Source organism: Salmo salar, chromosome ssa09 (assembly GCF_905237065.1).
Source record: "Salmo salar chromosome ssa09, Ssal_v3.1, whole genome shotgun sequence".
Lineage (NCBI taxonomy): Eukaryota > Metazoa > Chordata > Actinopteri > Salmoniformes > Salmonidae > Salmo > Salmo salar.
Window position 1 is genome coordinate 147,128,662 of NC_059450.1, and position 27,400 is coordinate 147,156,061.

At 44.7% G+C, this 27,400-nt stretch overlaps 1 protein-coding gene across 2 annotated transcripts; it reads left to right on the forward strand.

The window, feature by feature from the left end:
- The first annotated feature begins 5,855 nt into the window (after positions 1-5,855).
- Positions 5,856-18,607, forward strand: tyr (tyrosinase). Of its 2 annotated transcripts, NM_001123643.1 has the most exon segments (6): positions 5,991-6,918; positions 12,861-13,077; positions 13,339-13,486; positions 17,051-17,232; positions 17,544-17,795; positions 18,304-18,607. In NM_001123643.1, coding segments are annotated over 5 exon segments (1,632 nt in total). In that variant the 5' UTR covers positions 5,991-6,084; the 3' UTR covers position 17,795; positions 18,304-18,607.
- Positions 18,608-27,400: the final 8,793 nt, after the last annotated feature.

Below are 27,400 nucleotides of genomic sequence, written 5' to 3' on the forward strand. Positions count from 1 at the left end.
ACACACGCTGTACTCCCACACACACAAAAACGCTGTACTCCCACACACACAAAAACATTCTCACTCTCTCTTTCTTACTCAAACACACAAACACACACACACGTAAACACAAAAAGAGAATGTTACAGTAAGTAAATAAATGATTCAATGGCATATCACACTGGGTATCCTCTGTTTCCATAGAGACACTGTTGATTTAATGTCTCTACTCAGTGATTTTTCTCTCTTTGTCTAACTAGGACAAATATACGCACATACACACATACACACAAGTACTGACAAATCTGCGTAAGTGGGGATTTAAATGAGGAAACATGTGCTCTCTAGTAAATTGCTCATGTCTATCTAGTCCTACTAACCAGGCCTGGGAAGGCAATCAGAGAGACTCTCTCTCACACAAAGCTGACATATGTTGGCCCTACACTGAAGGTGTTTTTTGGCTCTATGGTTATTATTTACTATTATTTCAACAGGAAGTCATATTGAGACTAAAGTCTCTTTTGTAAATGAGCCCTGCACAATACAAAAACGAAACACATCAATAGGCAAGTGTAGATAAATATACACATTAAATACACATTAAGATACAAAACACAGTCAATTAAAACAAACACATTCTTCATTATGAAAATCCTCTGTCAGCTGTCTGGATTGCCCTAGCGACACCAAAGCATCCAATCGAAAAACATATTTAGGAGATTCCTCCAAACATGGGGCGGCAGCGTAACCTAGTGGTTAGAGCGTTGGATTAGCAACTGAAAGGTTGCAAGATTGAATCCCTGAGCTGACTAGGAACAAACCTGTCGTTCTGCCCCTGAACAAGGCAGTTAACCCACTGTTCCTAGGTTGTCATTGAAAATAAGAATTTGTTCTTAACTGACTTGCCTAGTTAAATAAAGCTAAAAACATAGGGTGCAATGAAGTTAAAGGCAAATAAGACTCCAGAGTTAACCAAACCTGTGAATGGGTTTGATAACTTGTTAGAATTTGGGGAGAGTAAACTGATCCTAAATCTGTTCCAAGGGCAACTTCTACCTTTACAGCCAAATCATCCTCAGTCACTCTCTCTAGCGAGTCCTGTGGGCCGGCCCGCTCATTAGGAAGGATTAGGCGGCCGCCTATGGCGTCAGATTGACGAGGGCGGCATTTAATGAGCTAAACTGACCACGATGCACCTCTAACAACAACACATGTTTCTACCCAAAATCAATGACAATTTCTGTCAACAAGTGGCTTATGGGCTTTTTAGGTGAGCGCTGATGCAGCCCTTTGATAAGCAGTGCCCACTTTGTCAAAGCAGGGGTGCAAAATATGTTGTTTGTCCATTGCCATCGTTCTTCTCCAGGGTGCTGTGGAGAGACGCATCTCGTCAGCCCACCACCAACGTTCCGTCAAAACAATAATCTAATATAAATCCTGTAGCAGATAAAGGATATGGTAGAAAGAGTATGTGGCCTTTTCTGTAGCCTACAGGCTGGAGATAAAATGGATGATAATGTAATGAGACACTTACGTCATGCAGGTTTGTCCAATAAAATAGCATAACCTCAACGGCGCTCAATCAAATAAAAAAGTGCTGTCATCAGAAAAACATGTCCTAAAAACAAGACAGTTGAAAGTAAAATGGACAATCTGGAATGTGTTGTCCAGGAGTTTCACCCCGTTGTCATGATCAGTGGTTTCAAGTTTGTATCTGTCGTTTTATTTTTTGACAAGCTGATCATAGTGACAAATAAAATACATTTCCCGCTGTGTAAACACATTTCAAATAGGCTCAGGATAACTCCTGATAAAGTTGGGTAGCTGATATTCAGAGCTTTTACAAATGGTGGGCCTACCACATGGAAGGGCATTCATAACATTCCATTGGGGGCGACATGGTAGGCTTCACCCCAGTAAGCATGAGCCGACGCCTTTTGGACGTCTTTTTTTGGTCTTGTCTGGATGTGGTTTTTTGGTGTTTTATAAACTGTAGGCTTTCCACATAGATGGGCATTCATAACATTCCATTTCAGGCAGCACTGTAGGCTACACCTCAGTAAGCACGGACCAACGCCGATGCCTTTTGGACGTCTTTTTTGGTGCAGTTCTGAACCAGCCTTGATTTCCACATCCACTGATATATATCATAGATGTCTATGTTTGGTTCAGATTTTGTCCGGTCTGGACCAGCCTTGATTTGGCCTAAACACAGACGTCTATAAATTACTTATTTTCAACTTTTATTCAGAACAAAAAATTATTCTGATTTTATCATCCTGGAAAATATATATTTTCAACTTTCATTCAGAACCGAAAATGAACCTGATTTCAACATCCGGGAAATACGCAGTTTTTAACGTCCAGAAAATATGCATTTTCAACATCCTTAAAAATATGCATTTTAAACATAGGGAAAATACTTTTTCACCGTTCATTCATAACCTAAATTTAACCTAACGTCAATGTCTGGAAAATACTTATTCTAGACGTCTTTTCAACTTCAATTTGCTTTCTGGGACTTTTCTAGTTTATTTTGGGGGGCCGCATTTCTTGCTTTCGCTTATGGCGGCAGAACGGCAGGGACCGGCCCTGCTGTGGGATATGATCAGCCAGCCATTATGAGCGGTTATTCTGTTTTAGAAGTTTCCAATACGCATTTGACGGTTCATTTGTTTCTGGTTTTCTTTAAATCCATTAAACGTCGTAGCACAATTGTCATCGCAGAACCGTAATATAAGAATAGAAACATGTCTTTATTGTAATTGAACGTTTTGGTTTGTTTCTTAGAACCCATGTCATTATTGTTGTAACAAATGTCCGACAGAATGTAATATAATGTAGGTCATGAAACAGGGTGTGACTGATATGGCATTCCCATGCATAACCATTTCATCTGTTTTAGTGGGACATTTTGCGATGTGAAGCAGGCACAGCCTATAGAGACCAAGCAGTTATGTATGCTAAATACAATATTATTTCTACAAGGGTTATTTAATCATTATTTCCTTCGTATTTCTGTTTGGGAAATTGCCTACCGACTACAACTCAGGCCTAGGTATTCAACAGAGCCAACATCTGATGAGAAATCAAACTGCTATAATTGCACTCAATTACTTGCGGATCTTATCTGACTACAGATCTGACTGCAGACCAGGGACACATATTTCCTCTCCTGGTGTGTGTGTGAGTGAGTGAGTGAGTGAGTGAGTGAGTGAGTGAGTGAGTGAGTGAGTGAGTGAGTGAGTGAGTGAGTGAGTGAGTGAGTGAGAGAGTGAGAGAGAGAGAGAGAGAGAGAGAGAGAGAGAGAGAGAGAGAGAGAGAGAGAGAGAGAGAGAGAGAGAGTGAGTGAGGAGAGAGAGAGAGATTGCTTGCTATTGGAGAGACTCTCAGCTAGCAGAACAGGGGAGCCCCGTGGACACCGTAATCCTGTGACGTTCATGTCCGCGCGCTCGAGTGCGTTTTCATCGGGATTAGCCGCACCTCGTGCCCCGCTACGGGAGCATGTGAGTAGCTTATGATCTCGAGTTGTGCGCCAGCCTCCCTCAACAGCCCCACAGAACATAACCCTTTCACCGGCACATGACAATTTGTCTGGATAATACCCACTCATACAGTACATACCCAGTTCAAAATCATTCATTTTTTTTGTTGTGCGTAAAGATTCGGTCACACTACAGACTGTACTGTGGAGGAGGAGGAGGAGGAGGAGGAGGGGAGACTGTCCCTCAGACCCCTCTGATCAATTAGATGGCATTACTAACTTTTGTGTAACATAACTAATTACAGCATCAACATAGAAACAAATAGCCTAAATTGTTAACCAAATGATGCCTACTGTTCGTCTTTGTTCGTTTTACCTATTCCTTCCCAAGAGTAAATGCTCAATCTCATTGTATTCTACTCTTTAAAATAGTAATACTGTCACTGCAATCTTTCCTCTCGTTCTTTTGGGCACTGAGCAAATTTCAGGTCTACTAAACCCAAACTTGAACGTTGTGAAAATTCTGTACTTCTTTTAACAGTGGCCAAGTAGGCTACTGTGGCTATTTGATCATAATCTAGGCCTATCAGAGTGGCCTAACATCAAAAACAGTGGAGAAAATGCATTCCATTCCATTTTAACATGGAAATAGCTGTTCTATCATTCAGCCTACAGTAGCAGCCAATGTGTGGTGTTGATATAGGCCTACATTCCATCAAACCTTTGAAAAAAACATGCAGTGCTTGACATGAACCTGTTTACCCACTTTTCCTTCAGACAAGGAAAATGAAACTGAAAATCTTGTTGTGTTGTTTGATGCAAGAACCCACTTTACAAAATAAAATGCATAATTATTCGCATACCATTATTACAGAGAATCAGACAAATTATGCTACCCTCTGCCTATTGGCTAAAGCTTTTTCAAGCCAGTCTCAAAATACAACTCTGATCCTTTAAGACAAAACACTCTTTACCTGACTCCTTTTCAAAGATGTCTAGAAATATAGACATTTTGTGCACTTGTAGAAAAATGATCTACAGTAAAACTGGGCTAATAACTCACTAAATGGGAAAGGATATGAACAAAATGTGCACATGTGGCTACATGCAGCTCTGGCTTTGATATCAAAATAATCACATCTACTCACCACCACTCATGCTGTAAACACAGTCCAGTTCACAGTAAATGGCACAGAGCCTGCGGCTCTGATTGTTTATGCCGCACTGGTCTGTGTAGAGTACAGGCTGAGTAGTGCGTGTCAATGCAATAGAATCCTACTTCGATGCGTTCTGCCAACAACAAAATCTCTTTCATAACTTGTTTTGTTTCGGTATGCTGCATTGCAAGTGGCTAATATTGCGTTGATTCAATCCCAATTGCCACAGTAAAGGAAAACGTTGACAGTGTTAACAGGGAAAACTCTAGAACAGTGGTCACCAACCTTTTCTGAGTCAAGATCCCTTCCTGAGTCAAAATGCATGCTGAGATCTACCGCTCTGTTTTTTCTAATTACAATGACTTAAAAAATGTAAGCCTATGCAACATTAACCAATTAAAAAGAGTTCTGTATCAATCAGGTTTGTGCAGTAAGCTATAGGCCCAATACATTATCACCACATACTGGCTTTGCTTGAGTTACCTTGTAAAAGCAACCTCGTGCTTCTCTCTGTGGGCTGATATTTCTTCTGAGTGGCAGTCCCAGGGGAGCTGCACGGCAGTCTCAGGGGAGCTGCACGGCAGTCCCAGGGGAGCTGCACGGCAGTCTCAGGGGAGCTGCACGGCAGTCTCAGGGGAGCTGCACGGCAGTCTCAGGGGAGCTGCACGGCAGTCCCAGGGGAGCTGCACGGCAGTCTCAGGGGAGCTGCACGGCAGTCTCAGGGGAGCTGCACGGCAGTCCCAGGGGAGCTGCACGGTAGTCTCAGGGCTACTGCGCACACATGCTCAGTTTAGAGGGACCATTATGTCACTGTGTCTGTAACATGGTCTACCCAAAGACCTATAACGTGCCTTGACCATTGAGCACTAATTCATTTCCAAATAGTTTATTCATTATTTATTCTAACAGTAGCCTAGAATAGGCTACTCTGTTCCTGTTTTGAGCATTCCACTGGGACAGGTGTAAATCTTCTCCTGTGTCGTTTTCCCTCTATAGATAATGTCCTAAAACAGCAGACATTAGCATGAGGTTACAGTACAGGAGCTTGTCTGTTCCACGCTGTGAGATGGGCTATTATGTGAGAGTTCCTCACAAGTTGGAACCAATCCACTCTCTCACCCCAGATCACGCACACACATTCCAGGCCGGCTAGGCCTGGGGGAAGAGGGCTGTGGTCAGCTGGTCTGGAGACAGAATGAGGCTGGATTCAACAATATTATCCCAAGCATGTGACGGTATGGGGAGGGAAGCAGAGAGGGGAGAGAGAGGGTGTGGGCAAGTGGAAGTTATATTGTGAGTTAACATTACTCTTTCTTTTCTCCGGACCCTGCGTTACTGACTAATACCACGTGTGACCCGGCTGGACCTGCTGTGTGACTATAGCCGGCTGTAGTCGCCTCTTCGCCGTGTGCTTTGATTGGTCTGGCTGTGTAGAGAGCTCTTGGGTGTGGTAGTTGGTCAGTCATGGTTCTTCTGGTTGTGTTGGGTAGCCTGCTACAGATGCTGTTCCTGCGGTCGTGTGTGGGCCAGTTCCCCCGGCCTTGCGCCAACACAGAGGCGCTGCGGACCAAGCAGTGCTGCCCGGTGTGGGAGGGGGACGGGTCGGCATGTGGGGCCATGTCGGGCCGAGGGTTCTGTCAGGACGTGACAGTATCTGAGGAGCCCCACGGGACACAGTACCCACACACTGGGATAGACGACCGAGAACGGTGGCCGCTGGCCTTCTACAACCGCACATGCCAGTGTGCAGGTAACTATGGGGGTTTCGACTGTGGAGAGTGCAGGTTCGGCTACTTCGGCCCCGGGTGTGCCGAGCAGCGGGAGTCTGTGAGGAGGAACTTCCTCTCGCTGTCGGTGGCTGAACAGCAGCGGTTCATTGCCTACCTGAACTTGGCCAAGAACACCGTCACCGCTGACTACGTCATTGTCACAGGGACTCGCGCTGAGATGGGTACAGATGGGGAGAACCCAATGTTTTCCGACGTGAGTGTATACGACCTGTTTGTGTGGATGCACTACTACGTGTCCAGGGACACACTGCTGGGGGGACCAGGAAATGTTTGGCAGGACATAGACTTTGCGCACGAGTCGGCGGCGTTCCTGCCATGGCATCGAGTGTATCTGCTGCACTGGGAGCACGAGATCAGGAAGATGACTGGGGATTTTAACTTCACTATACCATACTGGGACTGGCGGGATGCAACAGACTGCACGGTCTGCACGGACACCATGATGGGTGGGCGGAGCCCGCTCAACCCCAACCTCATCAGCCCAGGCTCTGTGTTCTCTTCATGGAAGGTAAACAAACACATGTGACACAGCAAGAGTGATGTGAACAGTAGTGTATGTGTGTGTGTGTGTGTGTGTGTGTGTGTGTGTGTGTGTGTGTGTGTGTGTGTACACCATGTGACATCACTGAATCATGAGCTAAGAATCTGGAGCTGTTATACACATTGATCACAGTGATGACTACTCCTAATGAGGGTCAAACCCTGGGTCCGGGCCCACCAACATTACAATATGAGGTCACATTCTAAGCCGCTCATCTAGAGAAGCGCCTGAGATAGCAAATAATACCTCTCAACCAAAGCCTCCTTCCTATGTGATTTAAGACCCAGCCTTAGAGAGTTCTGCTTAATTCAAAGCAGAGAAATGACAGGAGAAACAAAGACTGGAGAGGGACTATTGTTCAGCAGTCTGTGTGTATAGTCTGTTTATAGCCTGTCTATAGTCTGTTTATAGCCTGTCTATAGTCTGTTTATAGTCTGTTTATAGCCTGTCTATAGTCTGTTTATAGCCTGTCTATAGTCTGTTTATAGCCTGTCTATAGTCTGTTTATAGTCTGTTTATAGCCTGTCTATAGTCTGTTTATAGTCAGTCTATAGTCTGTTTATAGCCTGTCTATAGTCTGTTTATAGTCTGTGTATAGTCTGTTTATAGTCTGTTTATAGTCTGTCTATAGTCTGTTTATAGTCTGTTTATAGCCTGTCTATAGTCTGTCTATAGTCTGTTTATAGTCTGTTTATAGTCTGTTTATAGCCTGTCTATAGTCTGTTTATAGCCTGTCTATAGTCTGTTTATAGTCTGTTTATAGCCTGTCTATAGTCTGTCTATAGTCTGTTTATAGTCTGTTTATAGTCTGTTTATAGCCTGTCTATAGTCTGTTTATAGTCTGTTTATAGCCTGTCTATAGTCTGTTTATAGCCTGTCTATAGTCTGTTTATAGTCTGTTTATAGCCTGTCTATAGTCTGTTTATAGTCTGTTTATAGCCTGTCTATAGTCTGTTTATAGCCTGTCTATAGTCTGTTTATAGTCTGTTTATAGCCTGTCTATAGTCTGTTTATAGTCTGTTTATAGCCTGTCTATAGTCTGTTTATAGCCTGTCTATAGTCTGTTTATAGCCTGTCTATAGTCTGTTTATAGCCTGTCTATAGTCTGTTTATAGTCTGTTTATAGCCTGTCTATAGTCTGTTTATCGTCTGTCTATAGTCTGTTTATAGCCTGTCTATAGTCTGTTTATAGTCTGTTTATAGCCTGTCTATAGTCTGTTTATAGCCTGTCTATAGTCTGTTTATAGCCTGTCTATAGTCTGTTTGTAGTCTGTTTATAGCCTGTCTATAGTCTGTTTATAGTCTGTTTATAGCCTGTCTATAGTCTGTTTATAGCCTGTCTATAGTCTGTTTATAGCCTGTCTATAGTCTGTTTATAGTCTGTTTATAGCCTGTCTATAGTCTGTTTATAGCCTGTCTATAGTCTGTTTATAGTCTGTGTGTATAGTCTGTTTATAGCCTGTCTATAGTCTGTTTATAGTCTGTTTATAGCCTGTCTATAGTCTGTTTATAGCCTGTCTATAGTCTGTTTATAGCCTGTCTATAGTCTGTTTATAGTCTGTTTATAGCCTGTCTATAGTCTGTTTATAGCCTGTCTATAGTCTGTTTATAGTCTGTGTGTATAGTCTGTTTATAGCCTGTCTATAGTCTGTTTATAGTCTGTTTATAGCCTGTCTATAGTCTGTTTATAGCCTGTCTATAGTCTGTTTATAGCCTGTCTATAGTCTGTTTATAGTCTGTTTATAGCCTGTCTATAGTCTGTTTATAGCCTGTCTATAGTCTGTTTATAATCTGTGTGTATAGTCTGTTTATAGCCTGTCTATAGTCTGTTTATAGTCTGTTTATAGCCTGTCTATAGTCTGTTTATAGCCTGTTTATAGTCTGTGTATAGTCTGTGTGTATAGTCTGTTTATAGCCTGTCTATAGTCTGTGTATAGTCTGTGTGTATAGTCTGTTTATAGCCTGTCTATAGTCTGTTTATAGTCTGTTTATAGCCTGTCTATAGTCTGTTTATAGCCTGTCTATAGTCTGTTTATAGCCTGTCTATAGTCTGTTTATAGTCTGTTTATAGCCTGTCTATAGTCTGTTTATAGCCTGTCTATAGTCTGTTTATAGCCTGTCTATAGTCTGTTTATAGTCTGTTTATAGTCTGTCTATAGTCTGTCTATAGTCTTATAGTCTGTCTATAGTCTGTCTATAGTCTGTTTATAGTCTGTTTATAGCCTGTCTATAGTCTGTTTATAGCCTGTCTATAGTCTGTTTATAGTCTGTTTATAGCCTGTCTATAGTCTGTTTATAGCCTGTCTATAGTCTGTCTATAGTCAGTCTATAGTCTGTCTATAGTCTGTGTATAGTCTGTCTATAGTCTGTCTATAGTCTGTCTATAGTCTGTCTATAGTCTTATAGTGTGTTTATAGTCTGTCTATAGTCTGTCTATAGTCTTATAGTGTGTTTATAGTCTGTCTATAGTCTGTCTATAGTCTGTTTATAGTCTGTGTATAGTCTGTCTATAGTCTGTCTATAGTCTGTTTATAGTCTGTCTATAGTCTGTCTATAGTCTGTCTATAGTCTGTTTATAGTCTGTGTATAGTCTGTCTATAGTCTGTCTATAGTCTGTTTATAGTCTGTCTATAGTCTGTCTATAGTCTTATAGTCTGTCTATAGTCTGTCTATAGTCTGTTTATAGTCTGTCTATAGTCTGTCTACAGTCTGTCTATAGTCTGTGTATAGTCTGTCTATAGTCTGTTTATAGCCTGTCTATAGTCTGTTTATAGTCTGTCTATAGTCTGTTTATAGTCTGTTTATAGTCTGTTTATAGTCTGTTTATAGCCTGTCTTTAGTCTGTTTATAGTCAGTCTATAGTCTGTCTTTAGTCTGTCTATAGTCTGTCTATAGTCTGTGTAAAGTCTGTCTATAGTCTGTGTATAATCTGTGTATAGTCTGTCTATAATCTGTGTATAGTCTGTCTATAGTCTGTCTGTAGTCTGTCTATAGTCTGTGTAAAGTCTGTGTATAGTGGAGGATCTCTGACACAGCTAATGTTGTGTGTCTTGTTCAGACACAAGGTTACAGTTTTTTACAATCCCTTTGGCACTAATTTCGGAACCTTGATGTCATTTTTCAAAACTCTAGACACAAAACTCACAACCAATGATCAAAATGCAAATTTTTCAAAACTCTTAACACTTTTCCAGTTGCTTGGATACAATACACATAAAGCTAAGATCATTTGTTCATTGAACTAAAATCACCTGTTCAAAATGACACAACTTAACATCAAAGTATTACCATTTCAAAATGCAATTCACACATTACATCTCCCATGGAATATGAACCAATTGGACTACATTATCTATGGATGTAATATTTCATCATCATTCTTTATCAGACACTGTTTCTATGGTCCCATGTACCACTTTTCCAGACCATGTTTTCAGATTTGACATTACTGTACATTACAGGCCACTTTATTAGGTACACCTATCTAGTACTGAGTAGGACCCCCTTTTGCCTCCACAACAGCCTGAATTATTCATGGTGTTATACATTAAGAGATGCCATTCTGCACACCACTGTTTTAAACAGCTGTTATTTGAGCATGTGTGGCCTTTCTGTTAGCTTGAATGAGTCTGGACATTGTCCTCTGACCTCTCTCATTAACAAGGTGTTTTTGAACTGTCGCTCACTGAATGTGTTTTGTTTATCGCACCATTCTCTGTAAACTCTAGAGGCTGTAGTGCGTAAAAATCCCAGGAAGGCAGCTGTTTCTGAGATGCTGGAATCACCATGTGTGGCATCAACAATCCTACCACGGTCAAAGTTGCTTAGATTACGCATCTTGCCCGTTCTAATGTTAGGTCGAACAGCAACTAAAGCTCTCTACTCTATATATTGAGTTGCAGGCAGCCACATGATTCGCTGTTTGAATGTAACCTTCCTTGATGAGCTAAATCAGGTCTGTAGAGCTGATGGCATGACCTATGTCATTGTGTGGGATAATGTCAGGTTCCACCATGCTCAAATGGTGCAAGCATGGTTTCAGGCCCATCCACAATTTACTGTACTTACCCCCATACTCTCCTTTCCTAAAACCCGATTGAGGAATTTTTCTCCACATGGAGGTGGAAGGTATATGAAAGGCACCCTGACAAACAAGCCACCCTTCTCCAGGCCATGGATGACGCATGCAATGACATCACGGCAGAACAGTGTCAGGCCTGTATTCGCCATGCCCGAAGATTCTTCCCAAGATGTTTGGCTAATGAAAACATCCATTGTGACGTGGATGAGAACCTGTGGCCAAATCCACAAGACAGGGTTGATGGAAATATAGAAGTACAGTAATCAAACTTTTATTCTGGTTTTTACAGTTAACCAGGTGAGGAACACTGCAGTTGATGTTTTACTGTATTCTTTTTCTGTAGCTAATTATTTTTGCTTTGATTCAAAGAAACCTATGTTTAGATTTGATTGTTTTCACGTCCTGACCAGTATAAGGGGTTATTGTTTATTGTAGTTTGGTCAGGACGTGGCAGGGGGTATTTGTTTTATGTGGTTCGGGATTGAATGGTATATGTATTTATGTAAGAGGGGTGTTTGATTTATGTGTTCCGGGGTTTTTGGGTAATGTTCTTGTTTTGTATTTCTATGGTTTTCTATGTTGTGTATTTCTTTGTTGGCCTGGTATGGCTCTCAATCAGGAACAGCTGTACATCGTTGTTGCTGATTGGGAGTCATACTTAGGTAGCCTGTTTTCACCTGTCCCTTTGTGGGAAGTTGTATTCGTGCACTACTATGCTTAGCCTGCAGAACTGTTAGCTGTCGTTCGTGTTCTCGGTTTGTTGTTTTTGTGTGGTGTTCGTAATAAAGTAAATATGAACATTCACGTACCCGTTGCATTTTGGTCCACTTCCTACGACGACCGTTACAATTGTATTTCATCAATAAATGTCATATTTTGTTCAATGATTCCACTGTGTCTGTAGTATTCTCTCTACTAGTCCTTTTACAGTGATGTATTTACGTGTAGTACCATAATGAAACATGTATCACATATTTTGTACTACGATATTTAATGATTGAACGAACAACTACACAGTGAAACTATTGGTATCTTGTGTGTGGGTGATCTAAATGAATGTTCCTATGGTATTTCATGATAAATGAGTTATTTGAACCAATGATTCTGCAAGTGCAAGGTTTCTTTAAAGATATGGAGGCACAATACAATGTTTTGAACATTGGACAGCCTGTGTTACAAGTGATGACCGTTTTGAGTTTTGTGTCTAGAGTTTTGAAAAATGACCACAAAGTTCTGAAATTAGTGCCAAAGTTATTGTAAAAACCTGTAATTTAACACAGCAGATGTACAGGCAATGGAGTGGGTTATTTTATCACAACCAGAGAGCAGAGAGAGAGAGAGAGAGAGAGAGAGAGAGAGAGAGACAGAGAGAGAGTGTGATAAAGAGAGAGACAGAGAGAGAGAGTGTGATAAAGAGAGAGAGAGAGTGTGATAAAGAGAGAGAGAAAGAGATAGAGAAAGAGAGACTGAGTGTATGTGTGCATGCCTGTGAGTACCTGTGTGTACCTCTGAGTATCTGTGTGTACCTGTGTGTACCTGTGAATACCTGTGAGTACCTGTGTGTACCTATGAGTACCTGTGTGTACCTGTGAATACCTGTGTGTACCTGTGAGTACCTGTGTGTACCTGTGCAGTAGAGTATGCATCCAGACAGAGAGGAGTACAACAGCAGGTGTGTATACTGTATGTGTGTTTGTGCTGTATTGTAACATGGCGGTGTGTGTGTGTGTGTGTGTGTGTGTGTGTGTGTGTGTGTGTGTGTGTGTGTGTGTGTGTGTGTGTGTGTGTGTGTGTGTGTGTGTGTGTGTGTGTGTACCTACCTGTGCAGGTGATCTGTACCCAGCCAGAGGAGTACAACAGCAGAGCAGCACTGTGTCCCGGGACAGGGGAGGGCCCTCTGCTGCGCAATCCTGGTAACCACGACCCTAACCGTGTGAGGCGTCTGCCCACCTCGGCCGACGTGGAGTTTGTGGTGGGTATAGAGACTTACGAGACGGGAGCCATGGACCGCCAAGCCAACATGAGCTTCAGGAACTCCCTGGAGGGTAGGGAGACACTCAGACATAGGCCACCATTTTGACGTCTATACACAGTTCAAACATCACTCCCTATATTTTCAGTGGGATCTTCTCCTTATGAGAAGGTGGTGCTTATTTGTATAAGTAAACGTGTGTGTGTGTGTATGCGTGCGTGCGTGTGTGCGTGTGTGCGTGCGTGCGTGCGTGCGTGCGTGCGTATGCGTGCGTATGCGTGCGTGCGTGCGTGTGCGTATGCGTGCGTGTGTGTGTGTGTGTGTGTGTGTTTAGGTTTTGCGAGTCCTGAGACGGGGATGGCTATAACAGGACAGAGTACGATGCACAACGCCCTGCATGTCTTCATGAACGGAACCATGAGCTCAGTTCAGGGCTCAGCCAATGATCCCATCTTCCTCCTGCACCACACCTTCATAGACAGGTGACAACACACACACACACATACACACATATACATACGCACAAACACACACTCCCTCGGCAACATGTGTGTCTGCTTCTACACAAACCCATCAGCAAGCCCACGTTGACGAACCCGAACTAAAGCGAGCCCACAAACACAAACACAAACTAAATTGGCTTCCAATTTATAAGCGTACATAATTACATCAATTGCATTTCTAAAGGCTAAAGTCACTTGTTCCCCTCAACATATAATTAGAGAAAGAGAGAGAGGGAGAGAGAGGGGGGTTACGTAGATACTATCGAGAGAGAGAGAGAGAGAGAAAGAGAGAGAGAGAGGTAGACAGAGAGAGAGAGAGAGAGGTAGACAGAGAGAGAGACAGAGAGAGAGAGAGAGAGAGAGAGAGAGAGAGAGAGAGAGAGAGATGACTGCACATAACTTTGCCTCTTTTTCACATCCTGGGACGTGGCTGTGTAAATGCCCAAACCATTTGTCAATTTTATCTTTCTTTTTTATCTCTCCATCTAAGAGAGAACGTTCCCCCAAGAGAGGGAAGAATAGAAATCAACTGATAGATATTAACAGGGCCATACCCTCTCATCCCTCCTGTTCTACCCCCCTCTTCCTCTCCACCCTCTCATCCCTCCTGTCCTATCCCCCTCTCCTCTCCACCCTTTCATCCCTCCTGTCCTATCCTCCTCCCCTCTCCTCTCCACCCTCTCATCCCTCCTATCCTCCTCCCCTCTCCTCTCCACCCTCTCATCCCTCCTATCCTCCTCCCCTCTCCTCTCCACCCTCTCATCCCTCCTATCCCCCTCCCCTCCCTCTCATCCCTCCTGTCCTATCCTCCTCCCCTCTCCTCTCCACCCTCTCATCCCTCTTGTCCTATCCTCCTCCCCTCTCCTCTCCACCCTCTCATCCCTCCTGTCCTATCCTCCTCCCCTCTTCCTCTCCACCCTCTCATCTATCTTGTCCTATCCCCCTCTTCCTCTCCACCCTCTCATCCCTCTTGTCCTATCCCCCTCCCCTCTTCCTCTCCACCCTCTCATCCCTCCTGTCCTATCCTCCTCCCCTCTCCTCTCCGCCCTCTCATCCCTCCTGTCCTATCCTCCTCCCCTCTCCTCTCCACCCTCTCATCTATCTTGTCCTATCCCCCTCTTCCTCTCCACCCTCTCATCCCTCCTGTCCTATCCCCCTCTTCCTCTCCACCCTCTCATCCCTCCTGTCCTATCCTCCTCCCCTCTCCTCTCCACCCTCTCATCCCTCCTGTCCTATTCCCCTCTTCCTCTCCACCCTCTCATCCCTCCTGTCCTATCCTCCTCCCCTCTTCCTCTCCACCCTCTCATCCCTCCTGTCCTATCCCCCTCTTCCTCTCCACCCTCTCATCCCTCCTGTCCTATCCTCCTCCCCTCTCCTCTCCACCCTCTCATCCCTCCTGTCCTATCCCCCTCTCCTCTCCACCCTCTCATCCCTCTTGTCCCATCCCCCTCCCCTCTTCCTCTCCACCCTCTCATCCCTCCTGTCCTATCCCCCTCTTCCTCTCCACCCTCTCATCCCTCCTGTCCTATCCCCCTCTTCCTCTCCACCCTCTCATCCCTCCTGTCCTATCCCCCTCTCCTCTCCACCCTCTCATCCCTCTTGTCCCATCCCCCTCCCCTCTTCCTCTCCACCCTCTCATCCCTCCTGTCCTATCCCCCTCTTCCTCTCCACCCTCTCATCCCTCTTGTCCCATCCCCCTCTCCTCTCCACCCTCTCATCCCTCTTGTCCTATCCCCCTCTTCCTCTCCACCCTCTCATCCCTCTTGTCCCATCCCCCTCTTCCTCTCCACCCTCTCATCCCTCCTGTCCTATCCTCCTCCCCTCTCCTCTCCACCCTCTCATCCCTCTTGTCCTATCCTCCTCCCCTCTCCTCTCCACCCTCTCATCCCTCCTGTCCTATCCTCCTCCCCTCTCCTCTCCACCCTCTCATCCCTCTTGTCCTATCCCCCTCTCCTCTCCACCCTCTCATCCCTCCTGTCCTATCCCCCTCTCCTCTCCACCCTCTCATCCCTCCTGTCCTATCCCCCTCTTCCTCTCCACCCTTTCATCCCTCCTGTCCTATCCTCCTCCCCTCTCCTCTCCACCCTCTCATCCCTCCTATCCTCCTCCCCTCTCCTCTCCACCCTCTCATCCCTCCTATCCTCCTCCCCTCTCCTCTCCACCCTCTCATCCCTCCTATCCCCCTCCCCTCCCTCTCATCCCTCCTGTCCTATCCTCCTCCCCTCTCCTCTCCACCCTCTCATCCCTCTTGTCCTATCCTCCTCCCCTCTCCTCTCCACCCTCTCATCCCTCCTGTCCTATCCTCCTCCCCTCTTCCTCTCCACCCTCTCATCTATCTTGTCCTATCCCCCTCTTCCTCTCCACCCTCTCATCCCTCCTGTCCTATCCCCCCTCCCCTCTTCCTCTCCACCCTCTCATCCCTCCTGTCCTATCCTCCTCCCCTCTCCTCTCCGCCCTCTCATCCCTCCTGTCCTATCCTCCTCCCCTCTCCTCTCCACCCTCTCATCTATCTTGTCCTATCCCCTCTTCCTCTCCACCCTCTCATCCCTCCTGTCCTATCCCCCTCTTCCTCTCCACCCTCTCATCCCTCCTGTCCTATCCTCCTCCCCTCTCCTCTCCACCCTCTCATCCCTCCTGTCCTATTCCCCTCTTCCTCTCCACCCTCTCATCCCTCCTGTCCTATCCTCCTCCCCTCTTCCTCTCCACCCTCTCATCCCTCCTGTCCTATCCCCCTCTTCCTCTCCACCCTCTCATCCCTCCTGTCCTATCCTCCTCCCCTCTCCTCTCCACCCTCTCATCCCTCCTGTCCTATCCCCCTCTCCTCTCCACCCTCTCATCCCTCTTGTCCCATCCCCCTCCCCTCTTCCTCTCCACCCTCTCATCCCTCCTGTCCTATCCCCCTCTTCCTCTCCACCCTCTCATCCCTCCTGTCCTATCCCCCTCTTCCTCTCCACCCTCTCATCCCTCCTGTCCTATCCCCCTCTCCTCTCCACCCTCTCATCCCTCTTGTCCCATCCCCCTCCCCTCTTCCTCTCCACCCTCTCATCCCTCCTGTCCTATCCCCTCTTCCTCTCCACCCTCTCATCCCTCTTGTCCCATCCCCTCTCCTCTCCACCCTCTCATCCCTCTTGTCCTATCCCCCTCTTCCTCTCCACCCTCTCATCCCTCTTGTCCCATCCCCCTCTTCCTCTCCACCCTCTCATCCCTCCTGTCCTATCCTCCTCCCCTCTCCTCTCCACCCTCTCATCCCTCTTGTCCTATCCTCCTCCCCTCTCCTCTCCACCCTCTCATCCCTCCTGTCCTATCTCCTCCCCTCTCCTCTCCACCCTCTCATCCCTCTTGTCCTATCCCCCTCTCCTCTCCACCCTCTCATCCCTCCTGTCCTATCCCCCTCTTCCTCTCCACCCTCTCATCCCTCCTGTCCTATCCCCCTCTTCCTCTCCACCCTCTCATCCCTCCTGTCCTATCCTCCTCCCCTCTCCTCTCCACCCTCTCATCCCTCTTGTCCCATCCCCCTCCCCTCTTCCTCTCCTCCCCTCTCAGTATCTATGAACAGTGGTTGAGGAGACACACGCCGCCTCGCTCCCGCTACCCAACAGCCAACGCTCCAATTGGTCACAACGATGGTTACTACATGGTTCCCTTCCTGCCTCTCTACCGCAACGGTGACTACTTCCTGGGAAACAAGGTCCTGGGCTACGAATACTCCTACCTGCTTGACCCAGGTCAGTTACCCTGACACACACATACCTAGCCAAATACTTGCTGGACCCAGACTTGTTACCCTAACCCCGTCCCCAGGCTATTGCACACAGAAATGACCCTGCCCCTAACACTCTGTCTCTCTCTCTCTCTCTCTCTCTCTCACTCTCTCTCTCGCACTCTGTATCTCTCACTCTCTCTCTCTCACTCGCTCTCTGTATCTCTTTCTCTCTCTCGCTCTCTCTGTGTGTATCTCTCTCTCTCTCTGTATCTCTCTCTCTCTCTCTCTCTCTCTGTATCTCTCTCTCTCTCTCGCTCTCACTTTCTCTCTCAGGCACGAGGTTTGTCCAGGAGTTCCTGACTCCCTACATGCAGGAGGCTCAGCTGATCTGGCAGTGGCTCCTGGGAGCAGGACTCATCGGTGCCATCCTGGCAGGAATTGTCATGACGACCGGGGCCCTGTTTGTCAGGAGGCGGAGCCAGAACAGGAAGATGAAGTCGACTTCATCCTTTGGGGAGAGACAGCCCCTCTTACATAGCAGTTTAGAGGAAGGATCAGGGACCTCCTACCAGACCACACTGTAATACACACACACACACACACACACACACACACACACACACACACACACACACACACACACACACACACACACTAAGACACACACGCGTGCATACACAAACACTCACACACACACACACACACACACTAAGACACACACCCGTACACACACATATACACAAATATGCACAAATATACACACATATATATACACACACACACACACACACACACACACACACACACACACACACACACACACACACACACACACACACACACACACTAAGACACACACGCGTGCATACACAAACACTCACACACACACACACACACACACACTAAGACACACACCCGTACACACACATATACACAAATATGCACAAATATACACACATATATATATACACACACACACACACACACGCACACACACACGCACACACACACACACACACTAAGACACAAACACACAAAGACACACACACACACACACACACTAAGACACAAAGACACACACAGACACACACACACACACACACACACACACACACACATTTCATTCCAATATGCCTCATTCTGCTGCTCTTGATCTGAGGGTTAAATCTGACACATATCAATCAGTAACCAAGAGCTTCTATTTATTAGGAAGACGTTCAGTGACAAACATGAAATGATCAATCATATTAAAGTCCAACTGCAGGACCACAACACTACAGTCAAACCGTATGCGACAGGTATTTGGGTCTGTTGGTGTTGGTTTTGTTTCCACTCAGTGCTGTCTATGGGCCCAGTCCCCATTCCCTCTTCTATTCCCCCCTTCCTTCCCCTCTCCCCACTGCCATGGAGATTCTGGTGCTATGGGGGTGTTGTACTGTGCTATACTGTGTACTGCATTATACTGTGTACTGTTAATACTGTGTACTGTATGATAATGTATACTGTTGATACTGTGTACTGTATGATAATGAATACTGTTGATACTGTGTACTGTATGATAATGTATACTGTTGATACTGTGTACTGTATTATACTGTGTACTGTTGATACTGTGTACTGTATTATACTGTGTACTGTTGATACTGTGTACTGTATTATACTGTGTACTGTTGATACTGTGTACTGTTGATACTGTGTACTGTATGATAACTATGCCACTATGAGAACCAGAGGGCAAATTAATAATATACATTTCATTTGTATATGGTGCATTAAATCCATCTTGATTAAATGTGTGTGTCCAGGATAGTTGTGGCTTGACTGGCTGTGGAAAGACAAGTTGGCAGAAATAGACAGTGGACGCATAGTAACCATGTAGTACCCGTGTAGTAATCATGTAGTTAACATGTAGTAACCGTGTAGTAATGTAGCTAACATGTAGTAAATAGTCCTGTATAAAAAGCTATTTTAATCAGGGTTGTGTTTTGCTCTCATCAAACAATCCAACATCCAAAATTACATTCTTCAGAATCAATCAAATAAATACAGTACCAGTCCAAAGTTTGGACACACCTACTCATTCAAGGGTTTTCCTTTATTTTTACTATTTTCTACATTGTAGAATACTAGTGAAGACATCAAAACTATGAAATAACACATATGGAATCATGTAGTAACCAAAAAAGTGTTAAACAAATCAAAATATAAAATATTTGCCAGCGAGCACAGAGCCAGTGAGAAGTTCAAGTTGACATCTCACCCTTCAGAAGTGAAAAAGGAAGTGTTCTATTCACATGCCATAAATGGGTTTGCTTGGGGGGACAAAGCAGGGGAGTGGTGGTATAACCTCTACAGCAAAATTCTTAGGAAACGTTATAACTAGGGTTTCAAAGGGAGGGTATATTAATGGAAATGTTCAAAGTTTACCAGTAAACTACCAGAATTTTGGTATCTCTCAAGGATTTTATGTAATCTATCACAATACATCTAGTGGGGCGGCAGGTAGCCTAGTGGTTGGAGCGGTTGGGCCAGTAACCGAAAGGTTGCTAGATTGAATCCCCAAGCTAACAAGGCAGTTAACCCACTGTTCCCCGGTAGGCCGTCATTGTAAATAAGAATTTGTTCTTAGCTGACTTGTCTAGTTAAATGTAAAAAATAGTGGTCCTTTTGGGTACTTCAGATTCCATTTTTTTTATTTAAATGGGCAAGTCAGTTAAGAACAAATTCTTATTTACAATGACAGCCTACACCAGCCAAACCCAGGCCATTTGTGCACCACCCTATGGGACTCCCAATCACAGCCAGCTGTGATACAGCCTGGATTCAAACTAGGGTGTCTGTAATGACACCTCTAGCACTGAGATGCAGTGCCTTAAACCGCTGCACCACTCGGGAGTGTTTAACTCTGGCCCTCTGTGTGGCCTTATCACAGCGTTGTCTCAAAGGGTTCCCCTGATATGAAAATGGGGTCTTGAAAGAAAATTGGTTCATAGAACCGGGGTTATTTCAGTAACCTCCAGTAGCTGCAAGATACGGTTGTAATAAACAGAGTGGTTTCTGTTTTCTTCCTACATATGTGTCTCTGTCTTTTGATTGGTTACAGCTACAAAATATTATGACCCATCACTGAAAGATAGGAAAACGCATGCATCTTCTGTTTCCTTCTACTGTGCCCCCAATCTGTGGATGACTTATCAGAACAGAGTGGACAAGAGCAGGCACAAAATCAGACTGGCGGGAAAAGAATATAATTAAAAATGATTATCCCAGGAATGTTCCATATGCACAAAAAGCTTATTTCTCTAAAATGTTATATACAAATTTGTTCACATTCCTATTAGTGAGCATTTATCCTTTGCTAAGATAAACCATCATCCTGACAGGTGTGGCATATCAAGAAGCTGATTAAACAGCATGATCCTTACACAGGTGCACCTTGTGCTGGGGACAATAACCGGCCACTACAAAGGTGCACCTTGTGCTGGGGACAATAAAAGGCTGCTCTAAAATGTGCAGTTTTGTCACACAACACAATGCTATAGATGTCTCAGGTTTTGAGGGAGAGTGCAATTGTCATGCTGACTGCAGGAATTTCCACCAGAGCGGTTGCCAGATAATTGGATGTTAATTTCTCTACCATAGCCCCCAACATCGTTTTAGAGAATTTGGCAGTACGTCCAACCAGCCTCAAAACCGCAGACCACATGTAACCATGCCAACCCAGCACCTCCACATCCGGCTTCTTCACCTGCTGGATTGTCTGTGACCAGCCACCTGAACAGCTGATGAAACTGTTGGTTTGCATAACAGAGGAATTTCTGCACAAACTGTCAGAAACCATCTCAGCTAAGCTCATCTGCGTGCTCGTCGTCCTCACCAGGGTCTTGATCTGACTGCAGTTCGACATCATAAACAACTTCAGTGGGCAAATGCTCACGTTAAATGGCCACTGGCAGACTGGAGAAGTGTGCTCTTCACAGATGAATCCTGGTTTCATCTGTACTGGGCAGATGTCAACGTTATGAACAGAGATCCCATGGTGGTGGTTGGGTTACGGTATGGGCAGGCATAAACTACGGACAACGAACACAATTGCATCGATGGCAATGTGAAATCCATAGATTAGGGCCTGAAGAATTTATTTCAATTGACTGATTTTCTTACAAATACCAATAACACACTTACTCATTCAAGGGTTTTTATTTATTTTTACTATTTTCTACATTGTAGAATAATAGCGAAGACATCAAAACTATGAAATAACACATATGGAATCATGTAGTAACCAAAAAACTATTAAACAAATCTAAATATATTTTACATATGAGATTCTTCAAAGTAGCCACCCTTTATCTTGATGACAGCTTTGTACACTCTTGGGATTCTCTCAACCAGCTTCATGAGGAATGCTTTTCCAACAGTCTTGAAAGTTCCCACATATGCTGAGCACTTGTTGGCTGCTTTTCCTTCACTGTGCGGTTCAACTCATCCCAAACCATCTAAATTGGGTTGAGGTCGGGTGGTTGTGGAGGCCAGGTCATCTGATGCAGCACTCCATCACTCTCCTACTTCAAATAACCCTTACACAGCCTGGAGGTGTGTTTTGGGTAATTATCCTGTTGAAAAATAAATGATAGTCTCACTAAGCGCTACCCAGATGTGATGGTGTATTGCTGCAGAATGCTATGGTAACCATGCTGGTTAAGTGTGCCTTGAATTCTAAATAAATCACTAACAGTGTCACCAGCAAAACCCCCCCACACCATCACACCTCCTCCTCCATGCTTCACGGTGGGAACCACACATGCAGAGATCATCCGTTCACCTACTCTGCGTCTCACAAAGACGCAGAGTTGGACTCATCAGACCAAAGGACAGATTTCCACCTCTTCTTATTGGTGTCCTTTAGTAGTGGTTTCTTTAAAGCAATTCGACCATAAAGGCCTGATTCACACAGTCTCCTCTGAACAGTTGATGTTGAGATGTGTCTGTTACTTGAACTCCGTGAAGCATTTATTTGGGCTGCAATTTCTGAGGCTGGTAACTCTAATGAACGTATCCTCTGCAGCAGAGGTAACTCTGGCTCTTCCTTTCCTGTGGCGGTCCTCATGAGAGCCAGTTTCATCATAGCGCTTGATGGTTTATGCGACTGTACTTGAAGAAACTTTCAAAGTTCTTGAAATGTTCTGGATTGACTGACCTTCATGTCTTAAAGTAATGATGGACTGTCATTTGTCTTTGCTTATTTGAGCTGTTCTTGCCATAATATGGACTTGGTCTTTTACCAAATAGGGCTATCAAGTTAACTTAACAAGGCACACCTGTTAATTGTAATGCATTCATGGTGACTACCTCATGAAGCTGGTTGAGAGAATGCCAAGAAAGTGCAAAGCTGTCATCAAGGCAAAGGGTGGCTACTTTGAAGAATCTCAAATATAAAATATATTTTGATTTGTTTAACACTTTTTTGGTCACTACATGATTCCATATGTGTTATTTCATAGTTTTGATGTCTGTAACGCTGCGAGTCATAAAGCAAGTTTAGGGAGTGAATAAATGTAATAAATAAATTAAACAAACACGTAACACAAACAGCGCACCGACAAGAACAGAAACAATGACTACTGGGGAAGGAACCAGTGACATATAAAGGGCATATAAAGGGCAGGTAATCAGGGAGGTGATGGAGTGACATATAAAGGGCAGGTAATCAGGGAGGTGATGGAGTGACATATAAAGGGCAGGTAATCAGGGAGGTGATGGAGTGACATATAAAGGGCAGGTAATCAGGGAGGTGATGGAGTGACATATAAAGGGCAGGTAATCAGGGAGGTGATGGAGTGACATATAAAGGGCAGGTAATCAGGGAGGTGATGGAGTGACATATAAAGGGCAGGTAATCAGGGAGGGGATGGAGTGACATATAAAGGGCAGGTAATCAGGGAGGTGATGGAGTGACATATAAAGGGCAGGTAATCAGGGAGGTGATGGAGTGACATATAAAGGGCAGGTAATCAGGGAGGTGATGGAGTGACATATAAAGGGCAGGTAATCAGGGAGGTGATGGAGTGACATATAAAGGGCAGGTAATCAGGGAGGTGATGGAGTGACATATAAAGGGCAGGTAATCAGGGGAGGTGATGGAGTGACATATAAAGGGCAGGTAATCAGGGAGGTGATGGAGTGACATATAAAGGGCAGGTAATCAGGGAGGTGATGGAGTGACATATAAAGGGCAGGTAATCAGGGAGGTGATGGAGTGACATATAAAGGGCAGGTAATCAGGGAGGTGATGGAGTGACATATAAAGGGCAGGTAATCAGGGAGGGGATGGAGTGACATATAAAGGGCAGGTAATCAGGGAGGTGATGGAGTGACATATAAAGGGCAGGTAATCAGGGAGGTGATGGAGTGACATATAAAGGGCAGGTAATCAGGGAGGTGATGGAGTGACATATAAAGGGCAGGTAATCAGGGAGGTGATGGAGTGACATATAAAGGGCAGGTAATCAGGGAGGTGATGGAGTGACATATAAAGGGCAGGTAATCAGGGAGGTGATGGAGTGACATATAAAGGGCAGGTAATCAGGGAGGTGATGGAGTGACATATAAAGGGCAGGTAATCAGGGAGGTGATGGAGTGACATATAAAGGGCAGGTAATCAGGGAGGTGATGGAGTGACATATAAAGGGCAGGTAATCAGGGAGGTGATGGAGTGACATATAAAGGGCAGGTAATCAGGGAGGTGATGGAGTGACATATAAAGGGCAGGTAATCAGGGGAGGTGATGGAGTGACATATAAAGGGCAGGTAATCAGGGAGGTGATGGAGTGACATATAAAGGGCAGGTAATCAGGGGAGGTGATGGAGTGACATATAAAGGGCAGGTAATCAGGGAGGTGATGGAGTGACATATAAAGGGCAGGTAATCAGGGAGGTGATGGAGTGACATATAAAGGGCAGGTAATCAGGGAGGTGATGGAGTGACATATAAAGGGCAGGTAATCAGGGAGGTGATGGAGTGACATATAAAGGGCAGGTAATCAGGGAGGTGATGGAGTGACATATAAAGGGCAGGTAATCAGGGGAGGTGATGGAGTGACATATAAAGGGCAGGTAATCAGGGAGGTGATGGAGTGACATATAAAGGGCAGGTAATCAGGGAGGTGATGGAGTGACATATAAAGGGCAGGTAATCAGGGAGGTGATGGAGTGACATATAAAGGGCAGGTAATCAGGGAGGTGATGGAGTGACATATAAAGGGCAGGTAATCAGGGAGGTGATGGAGTGACATATAAAGGGCAGGTAATCAGGGAGGTGATGGAGTGACATATAAAGGGCAGGTAATCAGGGAGGTGATGGAGTGACATATAAAGGGCAGGTAATCAGGGAGGTGATGGAGTGACATATAAAGGGCAGGTAATCAGGGAGGTGATGGAGTGACATATAAAGGGCAGGTAATCAGGGAGGTGATGGAGTGACATATAAAGGGCAGGTAATCAGGGAGGTGATGGAGTGACATATAAAGGGCAGGTAATCAGGGAGGTGATGGAGTGACATATAAAGGGCAGGTAATCAGGGAGGTGATGGAGTGACATATAAAGGGCAGGTAATCAGGGAGGTGATGGAGTGACATATAAAGGGCAGGTAATCAGGGAGGTGATGGAGTGACATATAAAGGGCAGGTAATCAGGGAGGTGATGGAGTGACATATAAAGGGCAGGTAATCAGGGAGGTGATGGAGTGACATATAAAGGGCAGGTAATCAGGGAGATGATGGAGTGACATATAAAGGGCAGGTAATCAGGGAGGTGATGGAGTCCAGGTGAGTGTCATTATACGCAGACGCGCGTACCGTTGGTGACAGGTGTGCGTCATAACGAGCAGCCTGGTGACCGAGAGGCCAGAGAGGGAGCACACGTGACATTGTCTTCACTATTATTCTACATTGTAGAAAATAATAAAAAATTAAGAAAAAACTTTGAATGAGTAGGTGTGTCCAAACTTTTGACTGGTACTGTATATATTTCTTCAACACATAATCAATGGTAAATGTGTGTGGTTTGGTAAAGTATACATCTGTTTTGTTGTTGGGTCTTAAATGTGACACATTAGAGACATCAGAAATATACAGAAATGGTGAAACCGCTGCATAAATACTCTCACTGAAAAGTACATATAACTTGAAACAATATAAATCATTTCAATATAAAACAATTACAAACAAACTAAAATACTGGCACCAGGAGTGGTTGAGTTTGCTTTCTCTCCATTAGAATACATAGAGGTTTTAAAGATGAAAGGATTCCACAGGAAGGAAGGAAGAAGAAAGAAAGAAGGAAGGAAGGGTAGTTAAAGTGAAAACAGACATCAGGCTGTTGTACAGCATCTCTCTGTAGTCCAGAGCCAACTAGTAACTCCTGTGGAGTCCCTTACAGAGTGGCAGTGGGATGCCTCTGGGCACCGAGGTTCCAGTTGCCCACTGATAATGTCACTCAACACTAGTGAGAGTAATGCTTCTCTCTGATGGAAGAAGAACCAGTGAGTCACTTCCTGGTAGGTTCAAGTCAGCTGTCTCTCTGTGAGTCTGGGGTCAGGGGTCATGGCCTAGGGTCAGCGGTCACAGTAAGGGGGAGTTGGTCTCAGCTGAAGGACTCTTTTTTTAACTGAAACGTGGTTCCTGAGTAGCGTCTGAGTTACACAGTCTGTGAAGAGTCATGGATGTGCCTTTAGGCCCACAGCAGGACACCCCCACCCGCTTACTGAGGAAAGCACACACAGTACAGATACAACGTTGACACAACATGACCATTTTTTGTATTAATTATCCTAAAATGATCCAATCAGAAGATGTCTTTAAACACTCCAAACATTTTACTCACTGCTTAATGGTCTTCCCTATCTCCTCAAAGAGCAACTTCCACCTCGGTCGGCCAATCAGCAGCCGGGAACTCAGAGGGTAGTACCTCTCCTTAGAAATGTTCTGGACAGGAAACAAAACAGAAAAATTCTAATGAGCTTCATAGTGTGATTTCAGCTCCAGATAGAAGTTACCCTTTAGCATATATCTAGGATCAGATTACCCTAGCCACAAAATCTAGGATCAGATTACCCTAGCCCCAAAATCTAGGATCAGATTACCCTAGCCACAAAATCTAGGATCAGATTACCCTAGCCACAAAATCTAAAATCAGATTACCCTAGCCCCAAAATCTAAAATCAGATTACCCTAGCCCCAAAATCTAGGATCAGATTACCCTAGCCCCAAAATCTAGGATCAGATTACCCTAGCCCCAAAACCTAAAATCAGATTACCCTAGCCCCAAAATCTAAGATCAGATTACTTTAGCCCCAAAATCTAGGATCAGATTACCCTAGCCCCAAAATCTAAAATCAGATTACCCTAGCCACAAAATCTAGGATCAGATTACCCTAGCCCCAAAATCTAGGATCAGATTACCCTAACCAAAATCTAGGATCAGATTACCCTAGCCCCAAAATCTAAAATCAGATTACCCTAGCCACAAAATCTAGGATCAGATTACCCTAGCCCCAAATCTAGGATCAGATTACCCTAGCCCCAAAATCTAAGATCAGATTACCCTAGCCCGAGATTTAGGATCAGATTACCCTAGCCCGAGATTTAGGATCAGATTACCCTAGCCTGAGATTTAGGATAAGATTACCCTAGCCCCAGATTTAGGATAATATTACCCTAGCCCGAGATTTAGGATCAGATTACCCTAGCCCCAGATCTAGGATCAGATTACCCTAGCCCGAGATTTAGGATCAGATTACCCTAGCCCGAGATTTAGGATCAGATTACCCTAGCCACAAAATCTAGGATCAGATTACCCTAGCCCGAGATTTAGGATCAGATTACCCTAGCCCCAAACCAAGGTGTTTTAGGTGGATAAAAACATATCTGACCCTGCATCAGCGGTTAGGGGAAACTTTTACCTACTCTATGAGTACAGGCCTGAGTCTTACAGGAACATGTTTATCCACTCTACAACATGAACTGGTTTGTAGGATATTAAATGGCAGGACAAGTCCACTTCATGTCTGCCTCTGAACCAGTGATGTAAAGTACTTAAGTAAACATACTTTTAAGTATAATTTAAGTAGTTTTTTGGGGTATCTGTACCCCACATATTGTACTTTTACTTCACTACATTCCTAAAGAAAA

Excerpts from the sequence above, each read along its gene's own strand:
- tyr (XM_045723238.1), top strand. The coding sequence starts at position 6,085 with ATGGTTCTTCTGGTTGTGTTGGGTAGCCTGCTACAGATGCTGTTCCTG. Across the intron at positions 13,487-17,050 it reads CACCACACCTTCATAGACAG|TATCTATGAACAGTGGTTGA; the intron begins GTGACAACACAC and ends CTCCCCTCTCAG. Across the intron at positions 17,233-17,543 it reads CTCCTACCTGCTTGACCCAG|GCACGAGGTTTGTCCAGGAG; the intron begins GTCAGTTACCCT and ends TTTCTCTCTCAG.